At 37.6% G+C, this 27,360-nt stretch overlaps 9 protein-coding genes and 1 long non-coding RNA gene across 17 annotated transcripts; 2 read left to right on the top strand and 8 right to left on the bottom strand.

Moving 5' to 3' along the window:
- Positions 1-281: 281 nt before the first annotated feature.
- HB32 (homeobox protein 32) lies at positions 282-1,253 on the bottom strand. Its single transcript, NM_101337.4, has one exon. It carries the CDS (start codon positions 987-989, stop codon positions 483-485), a length of 507 nt encoding a protein of 168 aa, NP_563956.1. The 5' UTR covers positions 990-1,253; the 3' UTR covers positions 282-482.
- Positions 1,254-2,141: 888 nt separating this feature from the next.
- AT1G14686 (ENTH/ANTH/VHS superfamily protein) lies at positions 2,142-3,394 on the top strand. The gene has a single exon (NM_148465.2). The coding sequence runs from the start codon at positions 2,235-2,237 to the stop codon at positions 3,252-3,254; it is 1,020 nt and encodes a 339-aa protein (NP_683306.1). The 5' UTR covers positions 2,142-2,234; the 3' UTR covers positions 3,255-3,394.
- An 84-nt stretch (positions 3,395-3,478) lies between these two features.
- BPC2 (basic pentacysteine 2) lies at positions 3,479-6,795 on the bottom strand. 4 transcript variants are annotated; one of them, NM_001332132.1, is made up of 3 exons: positions 6,180-6,500; positions 4,961-5,958; positions 3,479-3,723 (listed from the first exon to the last, which is right to left on the bottom strand). In NM_001332132.1, exon 2 carries the CDS (start codon positions 5,947-5,949, stop codon positions 5,110-5,112), a length of 840 nt encoding a protein of 279 aa, NP_001321304.1. In that variant the 5' UTR covers positions 5,950-5,958; positions 6,180-6,500; the 3' UTR covers positions 3,479-3,723; positions 4,961-5,109. The 4 variants fall into 4 exon arrangements, with proteins under 4 accessions (NP_001321304.1, NP_563955.1, NP_849662.1 ...); NM_101336.4 differs by lacking the exon at positions 3,479-3,723 and having other exon boundaries at positions 4,741-5,958; positions 6,478-6,795; NM_179331.3 differs by lacking the exon at positions 3,479-3,723 and having other exon boundaries at positions 4,741-5,958; positions 6,180-6,473.
- Positions 6,796-7,067: 272 nt separating this feature from the next.
- Positions 7,068-8,281, bottom strand: AT1G14680 (early endosome antigen). The gene has a single exon (NM_101335.2). The coding sequence runs from the start codon at positions 8,172-8,174 to the stop codon at positions 7,302-7,304; it is 873 nt and encodes a 290-aa protein (NP_172920.1). The 5' UTR covers positions 8,175-8,281; the 3' UTR covers positions 7,068-7,301.
- A 156-nt stretch (positions 8,282-8,437) lies between these two features.
- Positions 8,438-11,459, bottom strand: AT1G14670 (Endomembrane protein 70 protein family). The gene is made up of 7 exons (NM_101334.3): positions 11,215-11,459; positions 10,895-10,935; positions 10,201-10,786; positions 9,987-10,124; positions 9,720-9,876; positions 9,140-9,624; positions 8,438-9,055 (listed from the first exon to the last, which is right to left on the bottom strand). The coding sequence occupies exons 1-7, from the start codon at positions 11,364-11,366 to the stop codon at positions 8,836-8,838; spliced, it is 1,779 nt and encodes a 592-aa protein (NP_172919.1). The 5' UTR covers positions 11,367-11,459; the 3' UTR covers positions 8,438-8,835.
- An 855-nt stretch (positions 11,460-12,314) lies between these two features.
- AT1G05113 lies at positions 12,315-12,514 on the bottom strand. Its single transcript, NR_138837.1, has one exon. It is a non-coding gene; the product is annotated as an other RNA (long non-coding RNA).
- Positions 12,425-17,092, top strand: NHX8 (Na+/H+ exchanger 8). Of its 2 annotated transcripts, NM_001198066.1 has the most exons (20): positions 12,558-12,815; positions 12,912-12,962; positions 13,031-13,122; positions 13,198-13,275; positions 13,361-13,518; positions 13,601-13,702; positions 13,782-13,899; positions 13,985-14,037; positions 14,114-14,179; positions 14,274-14,318; positions 14,451-14,503; positions 14,706-14,764; positions 14,854-14,890; positions 15,007-15,071; positions 15,160-15,267; positions 15,581-15,809; positions 15,900-16,202; positions 16,343-16,440; positions 16,525-16,656; positions 16,738-17,085. In NM_001198066.1, the coding sequence occupies exons 1-20, from the start codon at positions 12,596-12,598 to the stop codon at positions 16,870-16,872; spliced, it is 2,202 nt and encodes a 733-aa protein (NP_001184995.1). In that variant the 5' UTR covers positions 12,558-12,595; the 3' UTR covers positions 16,873-17,085. The 2 variants fall into 2 exon arrangements, with proteins under 2 accessions (NP_172918.2, NP_001184995.1); NM_101333.5 differs by having other exon boundaries at positions 12,425-12,815; positions 14,706-14,890; positions 15,027-15,071; positions 16,738-17,092.
- A 59-nt stretch (positions 17,093-17,151) lies between these two features.
- Positions 17,152-21,719, bottom strand: AT1G14650 (SWAP (Suppressor-of-White-APricot)/surp domain-containing protein / ubiquitin family protein). Of its 3 annotated transcripts, NM_001123817.1 has the most exons (5): positions 21,219-21,371; positions 18,859-20,962; positions 18,433-18,772; positions 18,139-18,316; positions 17,256-17,648 (listed from the first exon to the last, which is right to left on the bottom strand). In NM_001123817.1, the coding sequence occupies exons 2-3, from the start codon at positions 20,956-20,958 to the stop codon at positions 18,515-18,517; spliced, it is 2,358 nt and encodes a 785-aa protein (NP_001117289.1). In that variant the 5' UTR covers positions 20,959-20,962; positions 21,219-21,371; the 3' UTR covers positions 17,256-17,648; positions 18,139-18,316; positions 18,433-18,514. The 3 variants fall into 3 exon arrangements, with proteins under 3 accessions (NP_001319005.1, NP_001117289.1, NP_172917.1); NM_001332131.1 differs by having other exon boundaries at positions 17,152-17,648; positions 18,139-18,772; positions 21,219-21,719; NM_101332.4 differs by lacking the exon at positions 17,256-17,648 and having other exon boundaries at positions 18,243-18,772; positions 21,219-21,424.
- A 730-nt stretch (positions 21,720-22,449) lies between these two features.
- On the bottom strand, positions 22,450-22,671 carry AT1G14642 (uncharacterized protein; the record flags this gene model as incomplete). Its single annotated transcript, NM_001160867.1, has 2 exons — positions 22,450-22,539; positions 22,630-22,671. 2 exons carry the CDS (start codon positions 22,669-22,671, stop codon positions 22,477-22,479), a joined length of 105 nt encoding a protein of 34 aa, NP_001154339.1. The 3' UTR covers positions 22,450-22,476.
- Positions 22,672-23,079: 408 nt separating this feature from the next.
- Positions 23,080-25,609, bottom strand: AT1G14640 (SWAP (Suppressor-of-White-APricot)/surp domain-containing protein; the record flags this gene model as incomplete). 2 transcript variants are annotated; one of them, NM_001332130.1, is made up of 3 exons in its annotated part: positions 25,475-25,609; positions 23,319-25,382; positions 23,080-23,226 (listed from the first exon to the last, which is right to left on the bottom strand). In NM_001332130.1, exons 2-3 carry the CDS (start codon positions 25,377-25,379, stop codon positions 23,080-23,082), a joined length of 2,208 nt encoding a protein of 735 aa, NP_001319004.1. In that variant the 5' UTR covers positions 25,380-25,382; positions 25,475-25,609. The 2 variants fall into 2 exon arrangements, with proteins under 2 accessions (NP_001319004.1, NP_172916.1); NM_101331.2 differs by lacking the exon at positions 25,475-25,609 and having other exon boundaries at positions 23,319-25,383.
- Between the last annotated feature and the right edge of the window lie 1,751 nt (positions 25,610-27,360).

The raw sequence follows: 27,360 nt of genomic DNA, 5'->3' as shown, positions 1-27,360 counted from the left end.
AAACACAATGTTGTGTTATTTCCGTAACTAATTGTCTTTTCATTACGTGAAATATATCTTACCATTAATTATTTACAAATTTTAGAATTAGATATGTAATCTTTACAATTTTCTATCAAAACAAAATGTCATTTTGCCATCCTTTCCCATAATAATTAGTACTACTATTCAACTACTTCAATATTATTACGTATAAATATTCTGATTGGCGAACAGTATTGACCATAAATAAAACGTCAGCTAGTTGTCTTGTCAAAACTCAAATCCCACCGACGTAAAAAGAAGAATCATAAAGACCAATTAAAGAGTGAACCAGTTAGTAATTAAGGACATGTCCAAATCAAACACATTAAACCCACTAATGATAAAATAATAATCCATTAAAATAAGCGATCAAGGAGGAGAAATTAACACAGAAGGGATGAAAATGAAATTGGAACTAAATTATAGTATTATCTCAATTAAGGATATTAGTTAATTAGTTAGTGATAAAACTTTTTATTATTGTTAACCCAAGTTTTAAAATGATAACGAGTAACACCAATCCCTTCACAGAAGACTCTTATCTCTTCTCTAAGCGCTCTCTTATCCTTCAACGTCCATCCCAACTTCGCCGCGTAATCTTTCATCGCCTCTCTCTGCTCCGCCGTGAACTTTGACTTCCTCCGCCTCTGCACCGTCATCTTCTCTTCCGTCGAAGTCTCCTCCGTGTCATCCTCCTCCTCCTCATTTCTTTCCTCAGCCGTTTTCCATTTCAGCCTCGCCAGCTGCTTCACGCGCCTTAAGCTCGTGAACGGGAAGCGCGTGTGATTGATTTGAGGAGAAGATATGACGTCTATACGACGGTGGTAGCTGCGGTGGCAACCACAGGCGACGCAGAGATCGCCGGTGGATGGTTGAGAGTATTCACGGCAGCCATCGATGGCGTAAGAGCCGAGCTTCGCGGCGTGGTTGCGCATGCATTCTCTGTAGACACAAGTACTCTGCATCTTCTTGGCTCTCTAATTAGAAGAGAGAGACTTTGTTTTTTTTTGAGTAATGATTTTTGCGTTTAGGGTTTGTTTTGGAAGAGTTTGGTTTTGGGTTACTTAAGTTATGATATGGTGTTTTTTTGTGTCAGAAAGAGTTGGGAGTTACAAAAAGAGCAAAAATTATTGTTACTTACTTGCTTTAAGATTTTGTACTTACGTGTTTATTAGTTGTCATAATAAATGTGAAAAACCCACTTTTTGAACTGTTTCACTGGCTTTGCTTTTCTACACATCCATAATTTCGTATCCTCTCAGCTCATAAAGTTGTCATCTCTACCCATAGTTAACTCTTTCAATCCATTGGGTTAAGTGTAGTAGCAATAATGAGGAATAAGAAAACTAAACCACTTTTTGTAAAACTATAGCGGCTAATTAGTACTAGTAAACTAGTACTAATATATTAGTAATAAGTTTTTAATATAGGTATAAACAAATTTAATAAGTTTGGATTGTATAGAGGTCACATGTTTCTAAATAAGTAGAAGTATTTTGATTTATAAAAGTAAGATTTAAGAAACTAATTTTGTAAAATTGAGAAATATCAATAATATATTGTAACTAAAATGAAACTATAATTAAGAAGCAAAGATCAAAAGTTTTCAAAGAATCTGATTTTATTGCAAAAAGAAGTCTGAAACGCTTTCTTTTAAGAGGTTTAGCAAAAAAGCAATTGTGTGACCCACGAGTTGACTATTCACTATCGTATATGTTCATTTGCCTACTTTATGTTTTGTGTGTAATTTAGCAAGCTAAACGATTATTTTACGGCTTAACGATATCAATCACACCATTAATAATTAAGATATGTATATTTCCATATTGTACAAACAAAGTCATAATTTGACTTGCTCAAACCACATACATTATATACGATTACAACACTACTACACTAGAAAATTGCCTCAAAACAAAATCAACGAAACATATAGAAAAGCCAACCAAACAACACTTATCTAATGAACTTATTACGTAATCAATCGAGTTAAACTGAAAAATGGAAGATAATAATTTAGTAACGACATCAAAAATATCTTTTTTTATTTTGGTCAAAACTGAGATTTCTTAATTTTAGCTTATCCTTATCTAATTCGTTTTAAACCAGCAAAGAATTGACATCAAAGAAAACAAAACACGGTTTAAAATGAAAATTATAAAGCGCGAAATAGAAACTAACAATTTGAAACCACACACATTAGTCGGAAGATGAAGCTTTGGAAACGCGCCGCCGTAGTTCTCAAAGACGGACCTAGTCTCATCGCGGCTGATGACATTCTCACAGCAGCCGTTGTGAAAGCTACAAGCCACGACGAGCTCTCCATTGATACAGAGAGCGCTCAATTCATCTACCGTCACGTTCTCTCTAGCCCGTCAAGCCTCAAGCCTCTCGTAAGCTTAATCTCGTCTCGCGTGAAACGCACGCGAAGCTGGGCGGTTGCTTTAAAAGGCTTAATGCTAATGCACGGCTTCTTCCTCTGTAAATCAACCGTAGCAGAATCGATCGGACGGTTACCTTTCGATCTTTCGAGTTTCGGCGAAGGTAATTCACGGATTATGAGCAAATCCGGTGGGTTTAATCTCTTCGTACGTGCTTATTTCGCGTTTCTTGATCGAAGATCGATTCTGTTTCACGATGGGAATCGTCATCGATACAACGAAGAATCATCGGTTCTGATTCGACTTGTGATTATTCGTAAGATGCAGATTATTGTTGATTCTTTGATTAGAATCAAACCGATTGGTGAAAACATGATGATACCTGTGATTAATGAAGCTATGGAGAATGTGGTTAGTGAGATTATGGAGATTTACGGTTGGATTTGTCGTCGTATTGCTGAAGTTTTACCTAACGTGCACTCCAAGATAGGTAAAACAGAGGCAGACTTGGCGTTGAAGATTGTTGCTAAATCCATGAAGCAAGGAGGAGAGCTAAAAAAGTATTTTGAGTTTTGTAAAGACTTGGGAGTTTCTAATGCTCAAGAGATTCCTAATTTCGTAAGGATTCCTGAAGCGGATGTGATTCATCTCGATGAACTCGTAAGGACGGCGATGGAGTCGTCTGAGGAAAGTGCGGAGAGAACAGAGATTGCTGAGGAAGAAGAAGAAGAAGAGGAAGAGATAGAGACGAAGCTTTCTGATTTGATAACACTTGATCATAATGAGGAAGCTCCTGCCTCTCCTCCGAGAGTTGTTGTCGTTGATATTCCAGACTTAATTAGCTTTTAACTATGATTATATTCTGTATTAATTTCGATTGTTGTTATTGTTCATATGGTACACATTCAAATTAATTTCGCGCTTGGGACAAAGCTATACTTCCTTTAGTTAATGATTATTCAGACATCAATTCTAGTATGTTTTTCAACTATATATAAGTACAAATAAAGGTAATCTGAAAAATAAAAACATTTAATTAAAAGAATATCTGTTACAAGTCAGTAAAATGTTTATAAAAAGATAACAAAAGGAAGAAAAAAAAAAAGTACAAAAAAATAAATTTCCCTGCAGATTTTTTCTGGGTCAATTGCAAGAATATCACTTTTTCAATAAAATATTAAGAAAGTAACACCATAATACTCATAATGTAGTAAGTAACCATGTTGATGAGTGGAAATACAAAACTATCCTCCAAAGCTTGAGATGCATAATTGAGGCAAGGTAAGTGTGGGTATGACGTAGCATAACTAGAATCAACCTGGATTAAAATATTTTATCACTATTTGGTTTTGAAATCAGAGTTAGATTATACCATATGAAAGTGTAAATAATATAGAATTCACAAAATATATGTACGATCTTTAAAAATTAACATTTGAATATATCCAAATAATTTTGTTTTTACATTAATTTATGAACAATACTTGGATTTAGGGGCAAACCCTTTTATCATCCTCTTTTATTAGATGTCATCTAATAAATAAATAAAAATAATTTAATTATAAAATCTAAACTTTAATAATTATAGTATATATCCAAACCATACATAATCTAGTTTAATTACAAAATCTAAACCCTAATTCTCTTTTGTAAACCCAAACCGACATTTAAACGAGTTTAATTGTAAAATCTAATCTCTAACCATATTTTCAAAACCCAAACCGATATTTAACTTTGTTTAATTATAAAATCTAAATCTGTTTATAAACCCCAACCGACATTTAACCTCATTTTTTTGTAAAATCTAAACTTGATTATAAACTCAAACCAATATTTCACTATATTTAATCATAAAATTTAAACCCTAATCATATTTCATAAATCAACTTATATATAATTTTGTTTTGGTGGCATATTAGATTTTCTAATTAAATGATTTTTTTTATTTGGTGGCAAATTCTTATTAGCTGAAATTAAAGAGATTGAATAAAAAGGGTTCAATCCAAGTTTCTTTAATTTATTAATCTTTTCAATCATAATTAATACTTAATCAAACCAACTAGTTTTACCGTATAAACGTAAATTGTATGGCAGCAAAATAGAATAGTACAAATACAGTTACAAGTACTCTTAAGCAGATCTAGAATCAGTATTATTATTAAGGTTAGAGTTTGGTCAAGGAGAATAAATAGTGGTCATGTGAGAATAAAGCTGAAGAAATCCTGAGATATATTGGGAAAAAAAGAGAAGAGAGTGAGGGTGAAAACAAAGAAGAAAGATAAAAAGTGTATGTGATATTTATATAAGGGGTACGATGGTCTATATTATAGAATATACACAGAATATCACATACATTTTTTGTTTTGGTTAGTTACTTAATTAAAGTTTTTTTGTATGTTATAGATGCAAATTTCCCATTTTTTCTCAGACACCTTCTTCTTCCTCAGACACACAGATAGACAAACAAACAAAAAACAAAGCAAAAGTGTGATAAAAAAAAGTGGTAAAGAAAACAGAGAACTCTGCTTCCAAACCCTACAACGAAGATGGTTTACCTGAAAACAGAATCGAACTCAGATTGCAGACAGAATTTTTGAAAAGGTCACAGATTTCAGATTTGTTGTATATACATACACCATCATTGAGAGATTCCATCCCGGAAGAGAAACACTCACTTGTTCTGTTTTACTAATCAAGCAACTAATCATCTGATTGTGACGAACTTGTTAGTTCCATGTCTTGCCCAATGGCTCTTAAGATCAATCGGATTCCCAAAGTTAAACCCATCAGAAGCAAGTTTCTCAAGAACCTTCTTAAACGCGCCTTGACTCATCTTCCTTCCCGAGATCCTCGCTCCACGGCGTTTAGTACTCATTGGTAATGGATGCATTGAGATGTTTGTGGTACAACAAGCAGACTGCCAACCGCCACATCCCCAACGGTAGCATTGCTGAGGAGCTCCAGTGCAAGTGCAGATAGGAACAGGAAGACCCGAAATGTCCATACTCACTCCATTGATCACCAAGTCAACACTTTTCTTAGCGGGTTTAACTCGAGTAACATTCGTGTTGTTGTTGTTGTTGTTGTTACTGTTCTCATCCTTTGGTTTCCTTGGCTTCTTAGCCTTTGGAGTCGAGCCAGCTTTTGCATTGGTCTTTCTCTTCTTAGTCTGAACAACAATCTCTTCTTCCAACTTAACCGGATTCTCCTCGGTTTGAAGATGATGATGGAGATTCATCTGCATCGACGGAGCAGACGAAGTTTCGGGAAGGACATTACCGTAGTTAGGAGTGGCTGTTGTAACAGGCAACATATTGAAGAACTTATCCTTCTGTTGGTTAATCCAATTGTAGCTCATGTGGATAGGAGGCTCTTGGTGGTGATATGACCCGTTAGGCCCCATCATTAGATTCGGATCCCGCCCAGGTAAAAACGGTTTAGTGTTCCGATCAATGGTAGACATTAGCTGCAAACCGAGATTACCTTTAAAGGTAGCAGCAGCTGGTTCATAGTAACCCCAATTACGAAACCCATCGTCATCCATTTCAAAGATCTACAAAAAACATCATTACAAAACAAAATTCAACTACACATAACAATTAAGAGATTCAGATCCAAATTCAGACAGAACCAATCAAACTCAAGAGTTCTCTGTCCTAAATGCACAGAAATACACAAAGATCTATATCTGAATTAAGCTAAACATTTCTATATTTTCAGCAACAAACAATGTAATTATGATTCAATAGGAAAAAGATTAGATCTTGGAGATACCCAGAAACAAAAATAAGGTGAAATGGATAAAGATGAATTCCTTTAGGGAATTGCAACACCATTAGACATTTTTGACCAAAACCCACATGCAGATCCATAGATCTGGGAAATCCAGAGCAAGATCTAATGAAACAAGACATGAATCAATGGTTTCCAAAACCCAATACTAAGAAATGGAGAAAAGCGAGGTACAGTACACACAAAAAGGACCCATTGTAATATAGAAATTGGAGAAAGAGAAAGGGAGAGAGATGATGTTAGTTAAGATGGGAAATGGATTAGGAGAGAGAAAACTTACATGAGAGAAGAGGGGGTTAAACAAAAACGGGGGACTCTTTAAGGGAATTTTTTTGCCCTTCTGGTGAGAGAGGAAAGAGAAACCTGAGAGAGATTGGGGAAAGAGAAGACGCAAGGAAGAGAGAGGAGAGAGACTTTTTATGAGAAAGAAGATAAGAAAAAAAAAACACAAGAAGAGAGAGAGATCTCAAAGATAGGGAAAGACAGCGTTTTTATTTTAAGTCCCCGACTCGGAAGAGACAACCCTAAAAAATTGTTCTATTTTAAAAAAAGAAAATATCTTCTTCTCACAATAATATAAAAATATCTAAAGGGCTTTCTATGAAGACTTTACCTTTTTTACGTTTGGTAAGTGAACGATCACAAACTGATTAAGAAAGCCATTTGAGAAGAAGACAAAAACCAAAGCCCACTCTTTTTAGTCTTTTAGACATCTTTTTTAAAGCCTAAAGAGATTTCTTGGAAACAAAGAAGATGATGAAGAAGCCAATTAGAGACTTATATTGTACAAAACAGATGGTAAAAACACAACCACATTGGTTAGCACACTAATGGTCAAATGAATTATACTAGTGGTAGAGGTAGACCATTATGGAAATGTATAATTTTTAAAATTCAGTGTTTCCAATGTGAGAGAGAATGTTCCAAGTCTCATATTTTATACATATTGCATTGTGCTTATAGTCAGAGCTTGTCCCTCACAAACATTCCATTACTGTTTTCTCTACCAATCTAAACAATAGCCAGAACTGCTCATTCATATTCATAATAATTACCAAAAGAGATTCAAACAAAACCACTCATCAGCATTGGATCTAAACTTCATCAATCGATAAATTCTTGGCTGCTCAATTCAATCCTCTTCTCAATCGGACTACTCATCATCTTGATACTCTTTCTCTTGTTGAACTTGTTAGATCCATGGCTTCTCTCTGCAGAACATTGCCTCAAAAACTTGCGGTTTTCTCTATCCAGCTCTCTGTTTTGCTCGCTCACAAGTTCAACTTCTTGCTCTGCTTTAGCAAGATTCATAATGAGACATTCTTTCTCCTTTTCAATTCTCTTCACCATTGACACTAAAGACACAAACTTTTGCGTCGTTGGCTTTAACTGATCCCATTTCCTCAACAAAGTTTCACAACATTTGTCTTCTTCACTATTAGCCTCCAAGAAGATACGCCCCAATGATATACTCTCATCTTTACTAACGAACGATGCCAATATTGAATCAACCAAACAATCTTCTTCAGATTCGATCCGGCTCTTGATTTCATCAGACATTTTTCTAACTTCTTCCTCCAATTCACGAACCCTAGATTCTGCTTCTCTAGCCCTTTCGTCAGTTTCGTTCCCGAACTCCATGAGTGATTCACGATCTTGATGATAAAGAAAGCATTCTTTTTCCCACTTCTTACACTGATTCACCAAATCCTCGCGCTCGCTTCCCAATTTCTGATTCTCTTCGACGAATTTCTTCAGCGACTGGGCATTCATACTCGCTTCGGATCTAACGAGATCGATTACTTTTTCTTTCTCTTTCAATCTCGAAACCAGAGATAGATACTGTTCACGGAGACGACGCTGAGATTCTTCCGCCGTGTAGAGCTTTTTCTGGAGAACGTCCATGGATATCGGAAGCCCTAAAGAGTGATCGATTGTCTCTTTGATAAAGTCATCGACTTCTCGCGAGAGATCCATTTAGAATCAACAAGAAATCGCAGACAGAGTTCGCTCGCTGAAGAACTCTAGGGTTTCTGAATTCCAAAGGAGGAGGATTCGAATTTCAAAATTGAAATCAGTGGCACTAATTATTGGTCAATGAAACCATTTATAGTTGGGCCGAGATTTTGGCCCATTAAAGAGCTAACACTATGTCCTTGTATGTCGGTGGTATCAACCTTGGATCTTTCAATTGGATCCAAACAAGTACAAAAATATGCAATTTACTTCAATTTAGCTCTCCAATATTTATTTAGTTACATCTTCAAATTATTATTTTTATTGTGCAGTATAGACTGAAGATATATATGAAGGAGAAAATATGTGTGTTTTGAAATTTATTAGATACAAAGAAACTCGAATTCAAAGGTATTGATAGTCTTTTACAATAGGTAAAATATATAGAAAGGATACAAGTAATTTAATTTCTGTAGCCCAAAATAAAGAGAGAAGAAGAGAGACTCTCGCTAAAACCTCTAATGAGAAGAGATGCTTCTTTAGAAAATAATCAGACATTGTCTTTGTGTCTCTCTTCTTTCTAACAACCTATCTCTTTATCTTCTTTGTTCTAAGCAAAATTCGTAAGAAGGCAGAAGAAGAAGAAGGAAATCAACATAAGAAGATTGGTGTACAGACCTTCTTACTCGCATTTGATCGACCGGTAAATGTGACGGACAAAGAGGAGGGCTGCGCGGAAGCCAACTGTTCCGAGCATTAAGAAGAATCCGTAGCAAATGCAAGCCATGTATCCGAAGAAAAACGAGGTTTGCATAAAACCCGACATGTCTGATCGTGCGTAGTAATAGTATAAGCAGTATGCGTAGATAAACAAACCGGTCGATCCACCACATAGGAATGATCTGCAATAGAAATTTGTAGAATCAGACTCAAGTTCTCATGGTCAGAGAGAAAAGAATAGAGACGATTAGCTGAGTTTAACGAACCTCCACCACCATTGGTGATCTTCAGCAGCGAGTTGGAAGTAAGTCAAGGCAACGGTTATAAAAGCAGTGACGATGATGAGAATGATGAAAACGATGAATAAGATGCTGTAGATGGTGTAGATCCGGTGACCCCAGACACTAGCGAAAATGTAGTAAAGCTCGATGTAGATGGCACTGAAAGGAAGAAAACCAGCCATGGCCATCTGAGGAATAGCACTTCTGTACCAAGGGAGTGGTGGAATCTCACGAGGATATTTGGTTGTACGGCATGGTGCTTGGAACTCTGCTTTGCTGTTTTTACCCGCGATACCACCCAAAACGAGTAAAGGTGAGGTAACTAGAGTCCATATAAGGACGATCACCACAATGGTTCCAAAGGGTAATGCAGCGGTTGCAGTGTAGGTGATGGCTACGGTGTTAAGGAAGCAAAAGGTTAGGAATAATGGGCCACAGAAGAGACATCCAGTGAGTAACAAGTTCCTCACCTGCAATAATGTCAAAAAAGGGAGAAGTTGTTTATTTCAGTTGAAGATGATTTTTTGAGAGACAGGGATGATTCTCATCATGTGTAAATATTTACCCAGCTTTTTCCTTCAAGTTGACAGTAGAAAGAGGCAGATGTGTATCCGGCAATTCCAGAAGTGAGAGCGTAAATGACCACCAAAGCGGTAAAGAGTGCTCCTCGGTTGTATGGGTAGAACACTCCAACAAGAGCAAGCATGAAAATAAATATGGTGCTGATGACATGGAATAAAAGGAAAAGCTACAGTTAGTTACAGTAAGAAGAAATGCGGATATGGATGAAAGTGTATCCAGATGGAAAGTATTCGAGTTATGAGAGACTTACAGCGTGAACAATTGAGTGCCACTACCGAGCGATGCAGCAAATAAAGAATTGTGAGTAGGGAACCGAAACACATCGCCATGAATGTACTTCCATCCAGTTTCCTCTTGATCATCAGCAGCTTCCTCATCTTGAGCATACCTTTTAAGCATTGGAATAAGGTTAGATGAGATAGACAAGTGTAAAACAGTCGACAGTGAGGAAACTTGAAACTTACTTCATGAAATCGTTCTTGAGGACTCGCATCAAGATAGTTGCAAGGAATCCAGTCAAAAGAAGGACAGTGACACAGGAGTTAATAATGGAGAACCAGTGGATTTCCAAATGATGTGGAAGAGAAGAAGACATAGAGTACTTCTCCATTCTTTTCTCAAAAGGAGTCTCAGTTTCCTTCCACTTCACAGTGTACATAAACTCTGCATCAACTTCCTTATCCTCAGTGAGATCCACAAGCGAATGAGGATCCATTCTAGCACTGATCTCGATCACACGGTCCTTATTGTATAGAATCTCAAACTGAATGTGCTTGTACAAGAAATATTTGAATTCACTCGGATCAGATTTGATATCCTTGTCAACCTTTCCAATGAATCCCCAGATAGGTAGATCATCATAGTACATCTGGAAGTAGTAGTCCTTCTCAACAGCTTTTCTGAACTGTTTGACCTCTTCTTTACTCAACTTCTTGTTGCAGTATACCTCAGACTCTTTTTCATCTCTGAAGTTGAGCTTGTATGGAGCGCTAACTAGCCGATCCCCGTTTAGAACCTCGCCAAGAGCTTCCTTCTTCTCTTTCACACCCTCTATAAACCATATTCAATAATGGGATGATCGAATCAGGAGATGTCACACAAATCAGTTGCGGCTTAAACACAAATCGTGTGATTAAGCTAGTAAAGATATAAGCATACCTGGGATACAGAAGGGAAGATCAAAATATCGATACGTCTCACTGCAATCATCATTGAACAAAACCAAAATCAGTCATATAATAGTATTCAAATCTAAGACAGATCCATCACATAAACGAAAAACATTCCAAATGTAGTTTCTTCTTTCACTCTTTGGTTTTAACATTACGCATTTTGCAGTGTACTCAGTTATCAATGTCGTTACTCAATTCAATAGCAACAGATTCAACAATAAACGATCAATTTATCATCCTCAGGCTTAAGAATGGGAAACAACCTCAGATCTGAAGCTCAGATCTAGAATAGATGTTTCCGTTTACCTTGGATTGTGAAATGGGCCGACCTTGTTGGCGTAGAGAGGAACGGTGTCTCCTTCCTTGTAACGGTGGTCGGAGGCGTCGGATCTGACATAGCCGGCGCCGGAGAAGAGGATAGCTCCGACAAGAAGGAGAATCGTCGTCGGTGTCCTCATTGCGTATTCTGCTCAAATCGTGAGATCTGAGTAACTTTTTTTATTTGGGAGAAGAGGGAGAAAAATGGAGGAAATAACGACAATATTTATATACCAAAGACTTCAATCAAACTCGAGTCAGCTACACAAATTTTAATATTTTTATTATTTTCTCACTTTATTTCATAAGAAAAATACATAAAAAAACTATAGTCAATAATACTTTATACCATTTCCAACCATAAAAATAAATATCAATGTCTATAAATTCATAAATATATGGCTTTTGAAACCAAGACTAATTATTTATAACAAATGTGAGTGGCATTTAACAAAATACAAATCATTTTCCCATATGTAGGCTAATTAAACCAAAAAAAGAATATGTAGGCAGTGAGCGAACTAATTGTTCTGCCAAACCTATGTATCTTATAGTGTTTTTTTTCCTTGGGTCGAAAATCTTATCGTATTAACACTTCATAAATTTTGAATAGTTAAATTATTACTTCTTTGTATTAGATGTGGAGTGGAGTGACTATTTTTTTAATATCTTTTGTGGTTATAGTATAGTGAATATGAAGAATGACGAATGATGTTACACGAGACCAAGTTTTTGAAAAAAAAAATATATGAATCTGATAATCATTTTTCCTTTACGTGCGTTATCGTACGTAATTGCTTTGCATGATCTCACGTCATGACAGCAATTATAGAAACTAAACAATTTAAAATTCTCATTTATACACAACGTGCATCGTTTTGAGGCATGGATAATTTAAGGTTTTCGATTTATAGATTGAATCAGCAAGAAATTACAATGTAGCCACTTATACCAAAAATAAAATCAAACAATTTGAACAAGATACATTGAAGTATGGATCAAAACAAACAAACAAAAGTGACACTAGTTAAGTTTAGAGACTAGAGTGAGTCGGTTTTGTTATTTCATAATTTGGTTCATGTAAATATATGTACCCTTCATTTGAACAGAGTAGTATAATCCAGTAACTACATTCATATCTAGCAAAGAAAACAGAAACCTAATCAAAAACGTATTAAGATTTCTCAAATTTTCGTTCAAATTAGTGATAGAAAACCAGACGTAACCGAAATAAAACAGGTCAAGCCAAACCAGACTAGATTCAATCTTGGTTCACTCTTAAACGAAGCAGATTCGGTTCGGTAAAAGCATCTTTGACCGTAATCACTGGCAAAACGAAAGATTGATCGTTTGCTTCTTTCTACCGGAGATGACGAGTATAATCGGCGCGGCGTTGCCGTACAAATCACCGGAGAAAGCAATTGCATCTTCTTCGTATTCAGCTGAGAACGATTCGAGTCCTGTTGATGCTGTTATTTTCGCGGGAACTTCGCTGGTTCTCGGCACCGCTTGTAGATATTTGTTTAACGGCACTAGAGTTCCGTACACCGTCGTTCTTCTCGTCATCGGCATTTTTCTCGGATCCCTAGGTCTTATTTGTTTGCTCATTAAGCTTTATAGCTCAGTTTCAATTTCGTGGAAGATTTTAGAAAGTAGTTAAATTTTGGATTTTTTTGCTTCTGTAGAATATGGAACTAAGCATAACCTTGGGAAGCTCGGCCATGGAATTCGTATCTGTAAGCTACTGTATTTTCTCTTCTCCATACTGTTAGATTACGAGCTCTAAAAAATGGCAACTTTACAGGGAATGGTATCAACCCTGACCTACTTTTGGCTGTTTTTCTCCCTGTTCTTCTTTTCGAGAGCTCATTCTCCATGGATGTGCACCAGATCAAGGTTTTTACTTTCCTGATTGAGCTACTTCCTTGGCTGTGTTGGTTCCTGGTATTGATTGTTTTACATCATTGGTAGAGATGTATGGGACAAATGGTTCTGCTTGCTGGACCTGGAGTTCTGATTTCCACCTTTTGTCTCGGAGCTCTTATAAAGGTACTTTAACTAGCTTCAACATTTTCGACTGTGATTAAGTGAGCTTCAATTAACTTAACAATTTTTTCGAGTTATGCTCTTGTAGCTTACTTTTCCATATAACTGGGACTGGAAAACATCATTGTTGCTTGGAGGACTTTTAGGAGCTACCGACCCCGTGGCTGTTGTTGCTTTGCTAAAGGAGCTTGGTGCTAGTAAGAAGATGACCACGTTAATTGATGGGGAATCTCTCATGAACGATGGGTAACCATGTCAAACTCTTATGTTTAGCATCAAGGTGATGTTATGTCATATATGATCAAGCTTAGTTGTTTGGATTATTCAGGGTATCGGTTGTGGTTTTTCAATTATTCTTCAAGATGGTGATGGGGCATAACTCTGATTGGGGTTCCATAATCAAATTTCTTGTCCAAAACTCATTCGGAGCGTATGGATTATTTTCCTTTGTTAGTAGTATTGTATGTCGCTGTCTTCTTTTCTCCGCTTATGTTGTTCTGGTTTTTTAGTGTAGGCATTGGTCTAGCTTTTGGAATTGCATCAGTTTTTTGGCTTAAATTCATATTCAATGACACGGTGGCTCAGATCACTGTAACACTTTCAGCGAGCTATTTCGCCTATTACACTGTATGCTCTTCTCTTCTACATAACTTAGTCCCCAATGGAGAATCTTAAATCTCTAGGAAACCTAAGAAATTTCTACTATGTACAGGCTCAAGAGTGGGCTGGGGTTTCTGGAATTTTGACTGTCATGATTTTGGGGATGTAAGTCGTGGTAAATTATCCCTTCTTTCTGTTGTTATGTGTCAAAAAGCCATTGTTCATAACATAATTGTAATAGGTTTTTCGCTGCATTTGCAAGGACAGCTTTTAAGGGGGACAGTCACCAGAGTCTGCATCACTTCTGGTATTTCACAACTCAGTGTTCTTTTTTCGTCAAATCAAAGGAAATCTTTACATGTATATATTATATTTTTATGATTGCCCTATAACTTTTGTAGGGAAATGGCCGCTTACATTGCAAATACACTAGTTTTTATGCTCAGGTACGAACTGTCTGGCAAGATTCGAAAACAAAAATTTACTGGTTATTTTACAAACAAAATACTGCAGACGATGTTTTAGCCGATACCTGATTGATACAAGATCATTGCATGTGTGTCTCTTGTGAATTGCAGTGGAGTTATTATCGCTGAAAGCGTTCTTAGCGGTCAGACAATATCTTACAAAGGTGTCTCTTCACAATTTATTATTCTACGTCCGGATTTTTTTTTTATTTTGTTCTTGGAAGATGTAAAGGGAGGTTTTCTCCTAGAATTCGTCATGATTAACGGATAACATCGCTAATTCCTGATACCATTACCGCAGTAGCTTTCTTTTTGACATATATTGGGGTTAAGAGGACCATTCATTACTCGTAACGTTCTTTTCAGGAAACTCGTGGAGCTTCCTTTTCCTCTTATACTTGTATGTCCAACTTTCCCGCTGTGTTGTTGTTGGAGTTTTGTACCCATTGCTATGCCGTTCTGGCTATGGGTTGGATTGGAAGGAATCCATCATACTCACGTGGTCTGGATTAAGGGGTGCTGTTTCGCTGTCGCTCGCTCTATCTGTAAAAGTGAGTTCTGAAGAAATGGCATTTCATTCATGCAAGAGCAATATCTACTAATTTCAAATCTGTTTTCAAATCTTTTATATTCATGTTCCCATTTCCTTTTCTCTGACATACTATAGCTCTCGGTCATATGATTCAGCAATCAAGTGGAAATTCATATCTCAGTTCAGATACGGGAACAAGGGTGAGTTCTGAAACACAGTATGAACTACTTTTGAATTTCTTTCTGGAGGCTCTTTTTGTTATCTTGATGTGTTTCAGCTGTTTTGCAGTTTCTATTCCTCACAGGTGGGATTGTTTTCCTAACTTTGGTTGTTAATGGATCCACTACCCAATTGCTCTTGCACCTTCTTCGCATGGACACTTTAACGGCCACTAAGGTCAGTATGTTAATCCTATATTCTCTTGTGCTGCTACTTTTCAAATCTAAAAAGCAAAGACAGGATATATGGGTAGATAATGGAACCTCTGATCATCCGTCTTTATACATGCACAAATGACTGCATCCTTCTGCAGTTGTGGGTATATTAGCTTAGGTTTGTGCGTTTTACAAACCGAGAATAGGTAGTTAGAGATTGGGAATCAACCTGCTTCAGAATCTGTCACCGATCCTTCTAATGTATATACACGCACAATCTTTGCAACTAATGCTTCAGAAATATAATGATAATGCTCCTCTTTTTCTATTGACAGAAACGAATATTGGAGTATACAAAGTTTGAAATGATGAAGACTGCTTTAAAAGCTTTTGAAAATCTTGGAGATGACGAGGAGCTTGGATCTGCTGACTGGCCTACAGTTATAAGACATATTTCAAGCTTGAAAGATTTAGAAGGGAGACAAGTTAATCCTCACGATGGGTACGAAGCTGGAAGTCTTGACCCTACGAATATAATGGACATACGTATACGCTTCTTAAATGGTATTTCACAATGCGTAGTAAATTCTTCTCATTGTCAAACTAGTGTCGTTCCAAAAGTAGCTATTGATTCGAGACTCTTGCCTGTATCAGGTGTCCAGGCAGCTTACTGGGAGATGCTTGATGATGGGAGAATAACACAATGTACTGCTAATGTTTTGATGCAATCAGTAGATGAGGCACTTGACCTTGTTTCTACCAGTTCTTTAAGCGACTGGAGGGGTTTAGAACCGCGTGTTCATTTCCCAAATTACTACAAGTTTCTTCAGTCAAAAATTATCCCCCACAAGTTAGTCACGCATTTGATCGTTGAAAGACTGGAATCTGCTTGTTACATTTCTTCTGCATTTCTCCGTGCCCATAGGATTGCGCGACAGCAATTGCATATCTTTCTAGGTATGCATCACTCTGTTCTGTTAAATAATATCTCTATGTTAAATTCGTTTAAGACTCTGCATATTAGCTCACGAATACAGACTTGAATGAAAACCTTTGGTCCATCATTTACCTGAGAATGTGCTTTTTTCTTTACACAGGTAACAGTAACATTGCCTCTACTGTAATCAATGAAAGTGAGGTGGAAGGAGAAGAAGCAAAACAGTTCTTGGAAGATGTCCGTGATTCATTTCCTCAGGTTTGGAACCATATACTTTTTTTTGAAACCCATTAAATTGTCAGGATTAACTGATAGGCTGATATTGGCCAATATATTTGTCAGGTTTTGAGTGTTTTGAAAACAAGACAAGTAACACATTATGTGCTGAATCATCTAAATGGTTATATTAAAAACCTTGAGAAGGTTGGCTTGTTAGAGGGAAAAGAAGTTTCTCATCTTCATGATGTTGTTCAGGTAAAATTTGTAGATTCTTTGCCATCCATGTTTTAGCCACATGATTGAGCTTAACACTCTCACTCTACTCTCCCTCTTCAGTCTGACTTGAAGAAGCTCCTGAGACATCCTCCTTCACTAAAACTTCCAAATGTAGACGATCTGATCACCAGCAATCCTTTATTGAAAGATCGCTCAAGCTTCAGGAGTTTGGCCATTGGCGAAACAGATGCATGAACTGAGACTTTAGGTATCCTTGTCAGAATCAACTAGAGTAGAATCTGGTTCCAGGATCGAGTCATGAGCTCGTTCGATCTATGACCAAAAACAGTCCATTCGTATAGTTTTTAACTTGTTTCATAATTACAGGGATCGAATTCATGAACTCGTATAATCATTTCAATCAATCCTTTTTGGCTTTGAAAAGGAAAATAAGAACGATAATGGTTAAATCCGTAAAGGGAAAAAAACATCAACGAAAAAACAAATCATGGTCGCTCTCTAAGCCAAAAACGCGTTAACTTGGAACCAAAGAAAGAAAAAGTCTTGACTACTTCAAACTCTGACAGTACACTTTAAAGTTAAACCTATATTAATCACTTATATGCAAAACAAATCTAGATCCCAGAAATATATAAATTCCCAAATTATAAACGAATTTGCAATAGGAACAAAAATATAAGAACGAGCCAACGCGTCTTGAGAATTTTCACGCGGTTCTTTTAACTCACCCAACTCTTCTTCACTATAAACTCTCACGTCGGCAGTTCCAGCTTGCAGAGACACATCATCATCTCTAGTACTAAAACCAAACCGACATAAACCGGGCTGAGAGAGAGAAATGGGTGAAAGAGAAGCTTGTCTAGTCCCAAAGAGAGGACAAGTTCTTAAAAGAGTCATGAGTGTTGTCTTCTTTTCTTGTCTTTGTTTCCCTTCTCGTAAAAATACACAATCATGTCTCCGATCATCTCCCTCATCTTCTTATGTCACACCTTCTCTTGAAACCATCAAGCCTTAAGGACATTTATAGGACCAAACCAAAACTCAATTAGGATGAAATTAGATTCAAAACCCAATTCTCAGTTTTTTTATTCAACTTGTTTTGTACCACCAATAAGTCAAAGACCATAAGCTCAATGGATGGTCTCTGAGTCACCAAGAGGGAAGGGGTCATCTCAGAATGTTGTAATAGTTCATGTATACGCTACTCAGCTTTTGTATAAGCTACTCAGCTCTTTTTATTCAACTTCTTGTAATAGTTCATGTATAAGCTACTCAGCTTTTGTAACTTTACTTTTCTTTAGTAATTCTGAATTTTCAACACAAACTCGAAGTCTGTTTCAGTTTTTCTAATTTTCTCATATCATTTCAAGCTTACCAATCTTATGTAGCCTTGTTTAATACTACAAGTGACTGATACGGTAAAAACCAAAATTAGTACACTAGCTAAAGCAATATATTCCCAATGTTTCAACTAACATCTTATCTAATCTAATTCCATACCTGTGACAACGATAAGCCCTTGGAAAAAAGGAAAACAGCATCCTCATATCGTACCTACAGAGAAGAGAAGCCAAACTGCACTAAAAGAAGCTTAACCATAGTAAGAACACACAAAGACAGAGACAAAGGAAAGTATCACATTCTTTTTTTAAGATTACAGAGCGAAATGTTGCCTCAGCTGCAAATCCAAAACAAGCTTAAGTCAGTAATAATCACTCTACTTTTTCTAAAACTCCATAGATAGCAGAGATATGATGAGCCAAGAGTAAAGATGTGTGAACGAGAGAGTAGTACATATAGTTTTGGCCATCAATTTAAACATCTAGAGAAGAATAAGAGATCAAAAAGCATTTCCCTGCGTAGACCAGCTGTCTCTCTATCTCTTTCTCCCACCACGTTCCCTCAAAGACAATGTTAGGATTTCTCCTGCTCCGACATTGTAATGTGCAAGCGACATGTTGTCCTTTAAGAACCCTGCTTTTCCACTCAACTTCTGTTTGTTTGCTGGGATTTGAATCTCCCCAGCTATTTTCTCCTTCAAACTTCCCACGTTTTCAGATAACGACTGCACTGTGATCTCCATAAATTGTCCATCATTCTCGTTTGGCTTAGAAACCCTGATTGTAGCCGGACCCTGAAAATGTACAAAACAGGTAAGATACAACTCAGAGGAAAGAAAATGGCTAAGAAAATGATTCAAAAGACTGAAGAACACATTACCGGATGCTGAGCAAGAAACTGGTCTTCTGGAACAAGGGCTGACTCATCGAACTTTTGTCTCTTTGCCTCTGGTTCCTCAGGAAGAGGTGGTGGAGCCTCCTCGGGTGGTGGAGGAGGAGCCATCCCAGGCATAGGTGGTGGTTGCATCATCCCCATTGCAGATGGTGGAAGCTGACCATAAGGTCTAGGAATTTGCATATGATGAGCAAACTGAGATCCCGGTGGAGGTGGCACATGCATACCAGGCTGCATCTGTGGTGGTCGGTTCATCATCATCTGCGGGTGTCCTGGTGGCCCTGGCATTGTGAGCTGGTGTTGTTGATGCATGGGCTGCATCATCGGAACACCTAGTGGCCTTGGTGCACCGGGGTACTGAGCAGAAGGGGGAGGACGAGGGAGGTTCAAGGCGAGATTAGGAGGTGGTGGCAATGGTCGGACTATTGGGACACCTGGTCGAGGAGGTGGAAGAGCAGCTGGACCAGGGAAGCTATTGGGATCTCCGTAAACGCCATCACCTTGCTCCTCTCCATTAGCGTTCTGACTCAAGGCTTGGTTTGCTGTGCGACCAATACTTCCTGTGTGACCATCCCATATCACTTGCTTGGGCTGCTCATCTTTCTTCTTCTCAATCTCTGCTTTTACAGCATTTGAGACTTCTTCTTCGGTTGTTCCAAAGATATCAGGACGCAGGCGGGCCAACCCGACTATGTTTTTAGCAATCTCATCATCTTGTGCAAGAGTGGTCTCACGAATCTTAGCAAACATCCGATCCTTCTGTTCTTTGAACTTAGGATCAATAAGAGAAATCCTCATGTGCTCAGACATCTCGTTAATGGGAATCAGCTCTCCAGTAATTGGTGATATAACAACTTTAGTTGGATCTCTCTCTGTTGGGATCCTGTCTTCTGGCCTCTTCCAGTTCTTAACAATTCTCATAGGTGCTTCTTCATCATGTACATTTTCAATCTTAACATTCTCTTCTAGGTTTGCTGCTCTCATTCCTTCTGCAACAAGCTTAACTTCTTCTTCGTCCATTTCCATTTCGACCTCCTTTCCAGGCTCAACAATTTCATCTTCTTCCATGGCTGATGCTTTGCTCCTCCTTATAACCTCGTCAAGTGTCATAGGCGGTGGCAACTCTTCATCTTCCTCGTCCGCAAAATCTATCGACTCAACAACCACAAAATCATGCCAATCAATCATAGCCATCTGCACTCGCTCAAGCTCTTTCTCATCCTCTTCTTTCTTCTTCTGCTGCTCCTGGGAACGATCCCATTCCAAACGATGCAAACAACGCTCAAGAACAGTCGTCAAATCAGCAGCACTCTTTCTCAGCTTTTCTTTCAAATCTTTGGGAGGCATTAATACTTCCGAATACGCATCAACCAGAGAAGTAAAAAAAGTGAACATGCTGTGTGTTGGCTTCATAAAATGAAACTGAGGATTGTTGTTCTCTCTATTCGACAATCCCGTTAGAAACGATTTCCCATTCCGTGCCACAAACTGTGCTGTGAGCTTAATAATATCAAGCTCTTCACCCGTGATCCCTTCAGGAAGTCTAACTGTATACTTCTCAGGTTCCGGAGCTTCCAAAGGCTTAGAAGGAATCCTAAATTGAGCCTGAAGGTCGGGTTGTGTATCACCAGCTTCAGACTCATCAGCAGCTCCAGTATCAAGTTGGGGATCTGTAGTACCATCTGAATCATCAGTACCCTGAGCTCCGTCTTTATTCTGAGCACGGTATTCAGTGAGCTTGTGCTGGTAAAAGGCATGATAAGGATCTGAGCTCTTCAAAAAGTTGAACTTAGCATTCTTTTCATTACTAACAATAATCCTCTTTTCAAACTCCAAACCGTTTTTGGAGACAAACTGAGCCGTTTTCTCAACAATAGTTCTGATATCTGGAGGTGGATGAATGATTCCGATAGTCCTCGTGTGAGTAGCAACAGCCGCCGGAGGAGCTAGATTTGAATTATTTTGCTCTGCTTGCAACTCCCTCTCTTCGACTTCCTGATCTGTTAATTGCGACGGAGGAAGTGGACCTAACTTCCCATCCGTAGGAGGAGCCTCCAGTGGCAGTATCTGCATCGAGCTGAACATTTTTCTGCAACCAGAAACATCAAAGTTCATGATAACTTTTAGACCTAATTCATTGGTTAAAACTCAGCTGTAGAAAGTATAAACTATCAAATCTACTGAAATCGGTTGATAAAAGTTAAAGTCCTATGATTATTCCGATTGGACAAGGATAAAATCCGGAAACTAAGATGCGAGAGAAAGAGATCGACAGTGAAAAAAAAAAGAGGAAACGGCAAAGGAATCCAGCTGAGGGTTTTAGAAAGGGATTAGAAACACCGCACCTCAGTCGGGAAGAAACAGTTCCGCCGCGACGTCGAGAAGAACCGGCGGACGAACCAGTTGGAGATGTGAAGCTTGCTTACAAGACGGACGATTTGATGAAAGTCGATAGAACTAACAGTAGAAGGAAAATGAAGAAGAAGATACTCTCTTTAATGAAACAGATTAAATTGAGCCCTAGGATTTATGAACCAAACTTCGTATCCAGCTGGTTAATGGGCCTTTAACGGGCTTGGAATTTCGTTCGATTAGACAGGAATAATGGTAGAAGTTTGAAAGTTTTGGATCCGATCTGTAATACAAGCTTGAAAGTTTTGGATCCGGAAGGACTGGGTACTTTTTTTTTTTTATCAACAAAACTAGGTACTTAAATGACAAAGTTTTCTCTGTTTTTTTCCGCTGTCTCTGCAAAGTCGCATGATCATGTTTTTTTACTCTAAAGCTGGGAGTGCTATTGAACTACATCATAACAGTGTTCCAATTTCCAAACATTTTAACTATTCGTTGACTCAATCGCAAAACTCATTTGCTCTTCTGAGATCACACTTTCGAAAAAAGTCCTAGAGACTTCATGAGTTAAAGTCAAATGAACCTGTGGAAGGAATATCACCTGAAACCTTGGGTGAACAAACACAAATTTAAGAATATATAGATGATTTGTTGCGTCACATTATAAACCATCTAAATTTTCAGGATAAGGCCAGGGTCAATCGATTATTCTTGTTAAAAGAACAAAGAGGTTTGCTAAGGGGGAAAAGGCCAAAGAACAAAAAGCACGAAAATGCAAAACAGAGAACTTAAACCAATTTTGTTGTTTTTTAACCGGACAACCTAATCTAAAAAGCTTATGCACAGTGTTATTATTATGAGTAAGGAATTCAGAAAGCTTAACCACGGTTCCTCAAATCTGTTCCAATTCAGCTGCAAACTATTGGGGAGGCATTAATAATTTCGTATACGCATCAACCAAATCAGTGAAAAATGCAAACAATCTATGAGTTTGCTTCAAAAAGTAAAACCAACGATTGTTAATCTCTCTACTCGTGATCAATCTCTTGAAGAACGATCTCCCATTTAAGCGCCACTGACTGTACTGTAAGCTTGATAATATCCCTTCACAAAAGTCTAACCGTATCTTTTAGAGGAACTCTATCAAAAACTTGATCTGAGCATCTCAAAAAGTTAAAATTTTAGCACTATGGACGATAATATTTATAATCCTCTTCTCATACTCTACTCTAACCGTGTTTGGAAACAAACTTAGCCGAGACAAGGACTTCTGGTCTCAGGAGGTGGCAGCATCAGCGTAGAACCAAACAATTTCTACAACCAGAAAAGATAACCTATCTTTTAAAGCCTACAAGGTTCTCAATGTTTCAACTAACATCTTAGCTATTCTAATTGCGTGTGTACCTTCGACAATGATGATCCCGCAGAAAACAAGCAAGGCAGCATCCTCGTATGGTACCTACAAAGAAGAGAAACAAAGCTTCACTAAAAATGCTTAACAGTAGTAAGAACGCATAAACCAAAGTATCCAATATGTTATTTTAAGATTACAGAGCAAAGCGTTGCCCCAAAACTAGCTGCAAATCCAAAACAAACCTAAGTCAGTAACAGTAGAGATATAATGAGCTAGAATAAAGAGCAGGCAGTACATATAGCTTTGGCCACCAATAAAAAACATCTATTAAGGAACACCTAATTTGAATTAAGAGATTAAAAGGCATTTCCCTGAATCCACCAGTTGTCTCTATCTCTTTCTCCCACCACGTTCTCTCAAAGACAGTGTAAGGATTTCTCCTGCTCCCACATTGTAATGAGCAAGCGACATGTTGTCCTTTAAGAATCCAGATTTTCCACTTACTTCTGTTTGTTTGCTGGAATTTGCATTTCCCCAGCTATTTTCTCCTTCAAACTTCCCACGTTTTCGGATAACGACTGCACTGTGATCTCCATGACTTGTCCATCATTCTCGTTTGGCTTAGAAACCCTGATTGTAGCCGGACCCTGAAAATGTGTAAAACAGGTAAGATACAACTCAAACGAAAGAAGAAAGATAAAAGATAAGAAAATGAATCAAGAGTCGAAGAAAATATTACCGGATGCTGAGCAAGAAACTGGTCTTCTGGAACAAGGGCTGACTCATCGAGCTTCTGTCTTTTTGGCTCTGGCTCCTCAGGAAGAGGCGGTGGTGCCTCCCCGGGTGGTGGAGGAGGAGGCATCTCAGCCATAGGTGGTGGTTGCATCATCCCCATCGAAAGCGGTGGAAGCTGACCATAAGGTTGAGGAACTTGCATATGAGAAAACTGAGATCCCGGTGGAGGCGGCACACGCATAACAGGTTGCATTTGTGGTGGTCGACTCATCATCATTGAAGGATGTCCATGTGGCCCAGACATAGAGAGCTGGTGTTGTTGATACATGGGCTGCATCATTGGAACACCTAATGGCCTTGGTGCACCAGGGTACTGAACAGAAGGAGGAGGACGAGGAAGGTTCAAGGCGAGATTTTGAGGTGGTGGCAGTGGCCGGACAGTTGGGACACCTGGTCGAGGAGGAGGAAAAGCAGCTGGACCAGGGAAGCTATTGGGATCACCATAAACGCCATCGCCTTGCTCTCCATTGGAGTTCTGAGTCAAGGCTTGGTTTGCTGTGCGACCAATACTTCCAGTGTGACCATCCCATATTACTTGTTTCGGTTGCTCATCTTTTTTCTCAATATCTGCTTTTACAGCATTTGAAACTTCTTCTTCTGTTGTTCCAAAGATATCAGGACGGAGGCGGGCCAACCCGACAATGTTTTTAGCAATCTCATCATCTTGTGCGAGAGTTGTCTCACGAATCTTAGCAAACATCCGATCCTTCTGTTCTTTAAACTTAGGATCAATAAGAGAAATCCTCATGTGCTCAGACATCTCGGTAATGGGAATCAGCTCACCAGTAATCCGTGATATAACAACTTTACTCGAATCTCTCTCTGTCAGAAACCTATCTTCAGGCCTCTTCCAGTTCTTAACAATTCTCATTGGTGCTTCTTCTTCAATCTCCACAGAGCCAACATACTCTTCCAGGTTCGCTGCTCTCATTCCTTCTGCAACAAGCTTAACTTCTTCTTCATCCATATCCATCTCAACTTCCTTTCCAGGCTCAACAATTTCATCTTCTTCCATGGCTGAAACTTTGCTCCTCCTAATAACCTCCTCAAGTGTCATAGGCATTGGCAAATCTTTATCCTCCTCGTCTGCAAAATCTATAGACTCAACAACTGCAAAATCTTTCCAATCAATCATAACCATCTGCACTCTCTCCTTCTCTTTCTCATCCTCTTCTTTGTTCTTCTCCTCCTCCTGGAAACGATCCCACTCAAGCCGATTCAAACAACGCTCGAGAACAGTCGTCAAATCAGCAACACTCTTTCTCAGCTTTTCTTTCAAATCTCTGGGAGGCATCAATACTTCAGAATACGCATCAACCAAAGAAGTGAAAAAAGTGAACATACTATGTGTTGGCTTCATAAACTGAAACTGAGAATTATTCACCTCTCTACGCATCAATTCCCTTAAAAACGATTGACCATTCCGCGCCACAAACTGCGCCGTGTGCTTAATAATATCAAGCTCAGCCTCCATGATCCCTTCAGGAAGTCTAACAGTATACTTCTCAGGTTCAGGTGCTTCTAAAATCTTACGAGGAGCCCTAAATTGAGCCTGAAGGTCAGGTTTTGCATCAGACTCATCATCAAGTTTGGGATCTTCTGTATCATCTACATCAGTACCTTGAGCTCCGTCACGAATATGACAACTATACTCAGTGACCTTGTACCGGTAAAAGCCATGATAAGGATTATCACTTTTCAAAAAGCTGAAATTAGCATTATTGGCTTTCTCTGTTTTAACTTTGTTTCCAAACGCCAAACCGTTTTGCGAAACAAATTGAGCCGTTGTCTCGACGATTTTTCGGATCTCTGGAGGTGGATAAATGATTCCGATTGGATTCGTATGAGTAGCCACAGCTATGGGAGTTTGAATTGAATTGTTTTGCTCTCCTTGAAACTCATTCTCTTTGATTTCTTCATCCGTTAATTGCGACGGAGGAAGTGGACCTAAATTCCCGTCAGCAGGAGGAGCCTCCAGTGGTAGTATCTTCATCGAATTGAACATTTTCTGCAGCGAGCAAAAAAAAAAAACACATTAGCATCAGATTCTGATGACATTGGGAAAATCAAAATTGAGCATAATTGACCTAAGAAACATACCGTATCTCAACCGATAAGGAATAGCACCGCCGCGAGAATCGCCGTGACGTGGAGAAGAAGAGAGGGACGGAGCAAATCGTGATCTAAAAGCGTACAAGACGGATTCAATGGAAATCGATCTTCGAGGGAAGAAACCGCACCCTAGAATATATATATACTCTGTATTCAAGTTTGTTATTGGGCTTTTTCACTTGGGCTTAAAAAGTTGTTCCATATAAGTTGCTAGACGCCTAAACCGACTATTTTCGATTCGTCAACGATCTGCATCATTATATTAATTTATAAAAAAATCATTTCTTTTTCTTTTTTCTGTTAACAACAGAGACTTATATTTGATTGTATATGGTTGATACAGATAAGGAATCAAATGCATGAATATAAATTAGAAAGATATATTTTATTATAATAGCATAATATTTTTTTAAAAATCCTAAATTCATACTATATTTAATCTAAATTTATTTGGAAAAAAAAAGATTATGTAAGTTTTTAGGTTAAAATTTTGAATTGTTGGCTTAAATCTGGTGTTAATTCAATATTTTATCTTGAACTGAAATTTGATAAATACTTGATTTTAAATTAGGTTTTATCAAATTTGGATGTTATTTACAAGTCAAAGTTACATAATATTATGGAGTTTTACATGTTTGATTTTGTATTTCATCTATTTAATTAAAGAAAAAAACACTCTATTCTCACCCCCAAAAACAATATTTTAAAAAATGAGGAAAGAAAAAAATTCAAAATATTGTTGTTTATTCAGCTTTGTTAATTACTTAATTTTAAGTTTTTAACCATGGTCTACCAACATGGACCCAACCCACTAAGGTCAAAAGCTACGTTGATCTTGGTCGTTTGGAGATGAAAAATAATGGAAAGGACCGGTAAATTAGTAGTTAGGTGTTCCATTTGATTGACAAAAAAGGTGTTCCATTTAATTTCAAGAAATCTTTAAAAAAGAGAGCACTAGCGATTGTTAATTATTAACCAATCCACGTCACTAACCACCTGAAAATGTGTTTTATTTTTCCCACATGCTAAACACTTGAGCATTACATTACTAGTACTGACTACAGTACGAGTGATTGCTGATCTTTTGTCCCGGACCAGAAAATGCTGACAAACGTCATATATGTTATATGACGTCATGTATTTGACTGTGTGCAAATCGACCTGGGCTTACCATCGGGCCCATAATGACATTGATCTTACAAAATAGGTATTATATTATATTTTAGTTTCATTTAATTTAAACTAATTATACATTGGTGGTTTAGTATAAAATAAAATTTGGAGACAATACTTGTTCTAATTCGAAATTTAAATTTGCTGAAACAAAATGATTCATTGTACTTGTTATAATTCAAAAATTGTAGTAGAAGCTTGGTAATTTTAAAATTACTAATTATAGACTTGTTTATTCTTTCAATTCAAATTTTAAAAGTAAAATCCACTTTAGATTTTTCGATATGATACATTAAGAATATTGACTATATGGTAATAATTAATAATCATTTAAGTATTTCGAACATATAGATAAGAAAGCTTGTTGCCTAAAATCATATAACCATCTTTGAGAATTTCCTGATAAGGTACTTATAAATACTCTCTCTTTCTCTTTTGTTTGTTCTTGCTTTTCAGCATATTCTTCTCTTTTGCTTTAATTTCTTTGTTATTTATTCTTCTTCACGCTTCGTTTATTTATTTGGTGTCTACTGAATTTTTCTTTTACTAAAGAACAAAAGGGTTGGCTAGGGGAAAAAGGGTAAAGAACAAAAAGCACGAACATGCAAAAAACATAATATATCAAACGAAAAAAAGAAGAGAACTTTTTTTTTTTGTCAATACATACAAAATCTTGATTTCTTAAGAAAATTTGTTTAGTA

Source organism: Arabidopsis thaliana (genome assembly GCF_000001735.4).
Source record: "Arabidopsis thaliana chromosome 1 sequence".
NCBI lineage: Eukaryota > Viridiplantae > Streptophyta > Magnoliopsida > Brassicales > Brassicaceae > Arabidopsis > Arabidopsis thaliana.
The sequence above is the reverse complement of the archived record's forward strand: the minus strand, read 5'-3'. Positions and strand labels throughout refer to the sequence as shown.

Coding starts and splice junctions, on each gene's coding strand:
- HB32 (NM_101337.4), bottom strand. CDS start 989: ATGCAGAGTACTTGTGTCTACAGAGAATGCATGCGCAACCACGCCGCG.
- AT1G14686 (NM_148465.2), top strand. CDS start 2,235: ATGAAGCTTTGGAAACGCGCCGCCGTAGTTCTCAAAGACGGACCTAGT.
- BPC2 (NM_101336.4), bottom strand. CDS start 5,949: ATGGATGACGATGGGTTTCGTAATTGGGGTTACTATGAACCAGCTGCT.
- AT1G14680 (NM_101335.2), bottom strand. CDS start 8,174: ATGGATCTCTCGCGAGAAGTCGATGACTTTATCAAAGAGACAATCGAT.
- AT1G14670 (NM_101334.3), bottom strand. CDS start 11,366: ATGAGGACACCGACGACGATTCTCCTTCTTGTCGGAGCTATCCTCTTC. Junction 10,787..10,894: donor TCTTCCCTTCTGTATCCCAG/GTATGCTTATAT, acceptor TATGGTTTATAG/AGGGTGTGAAAGAGAAGAAG. Junction 10,125..10,200: donor CTCAAGAACGATTTCATGAA/GTAAGTTTCAAG, acceptor AATGCTTAAAAG/GTATGCTCAAGATGAGGAAG.
- NHX8 (NM_101333.5), top strand. CDS start 12,596: ATGACGAGTATAATCGGCGCGGCGTTGCCGTACAAATCACCGGAGAAA. Junction 15,268..15,580: donor ACACTTTAACGGCCACTAAG/GTCAGTATGTTA, acceptor TTCTATTGACAG/AAACGAATATTGGAGTATAC. Junction 16,203..16,342: donor GCAATTGCATATCTTTCTAG/GTATGCATCACT, acceptor TTCTTTACACAG/GTAACAGTAACATTGCCTCT.
- AT1G14650 (NM_001332131.1), bottom strand. CDS start 20,958: ATGTTCAGCTCGATGCAGATACTGCCACTGGAGGCTCCTCCTACGGAT. Junction 18,773..18,858: donor AGTTTCTTGCTCAGCATCCG/GTAATGTGTTCT, acceptor GTACATTTTCAG/GGTCCGGCTACAATCAGGGT.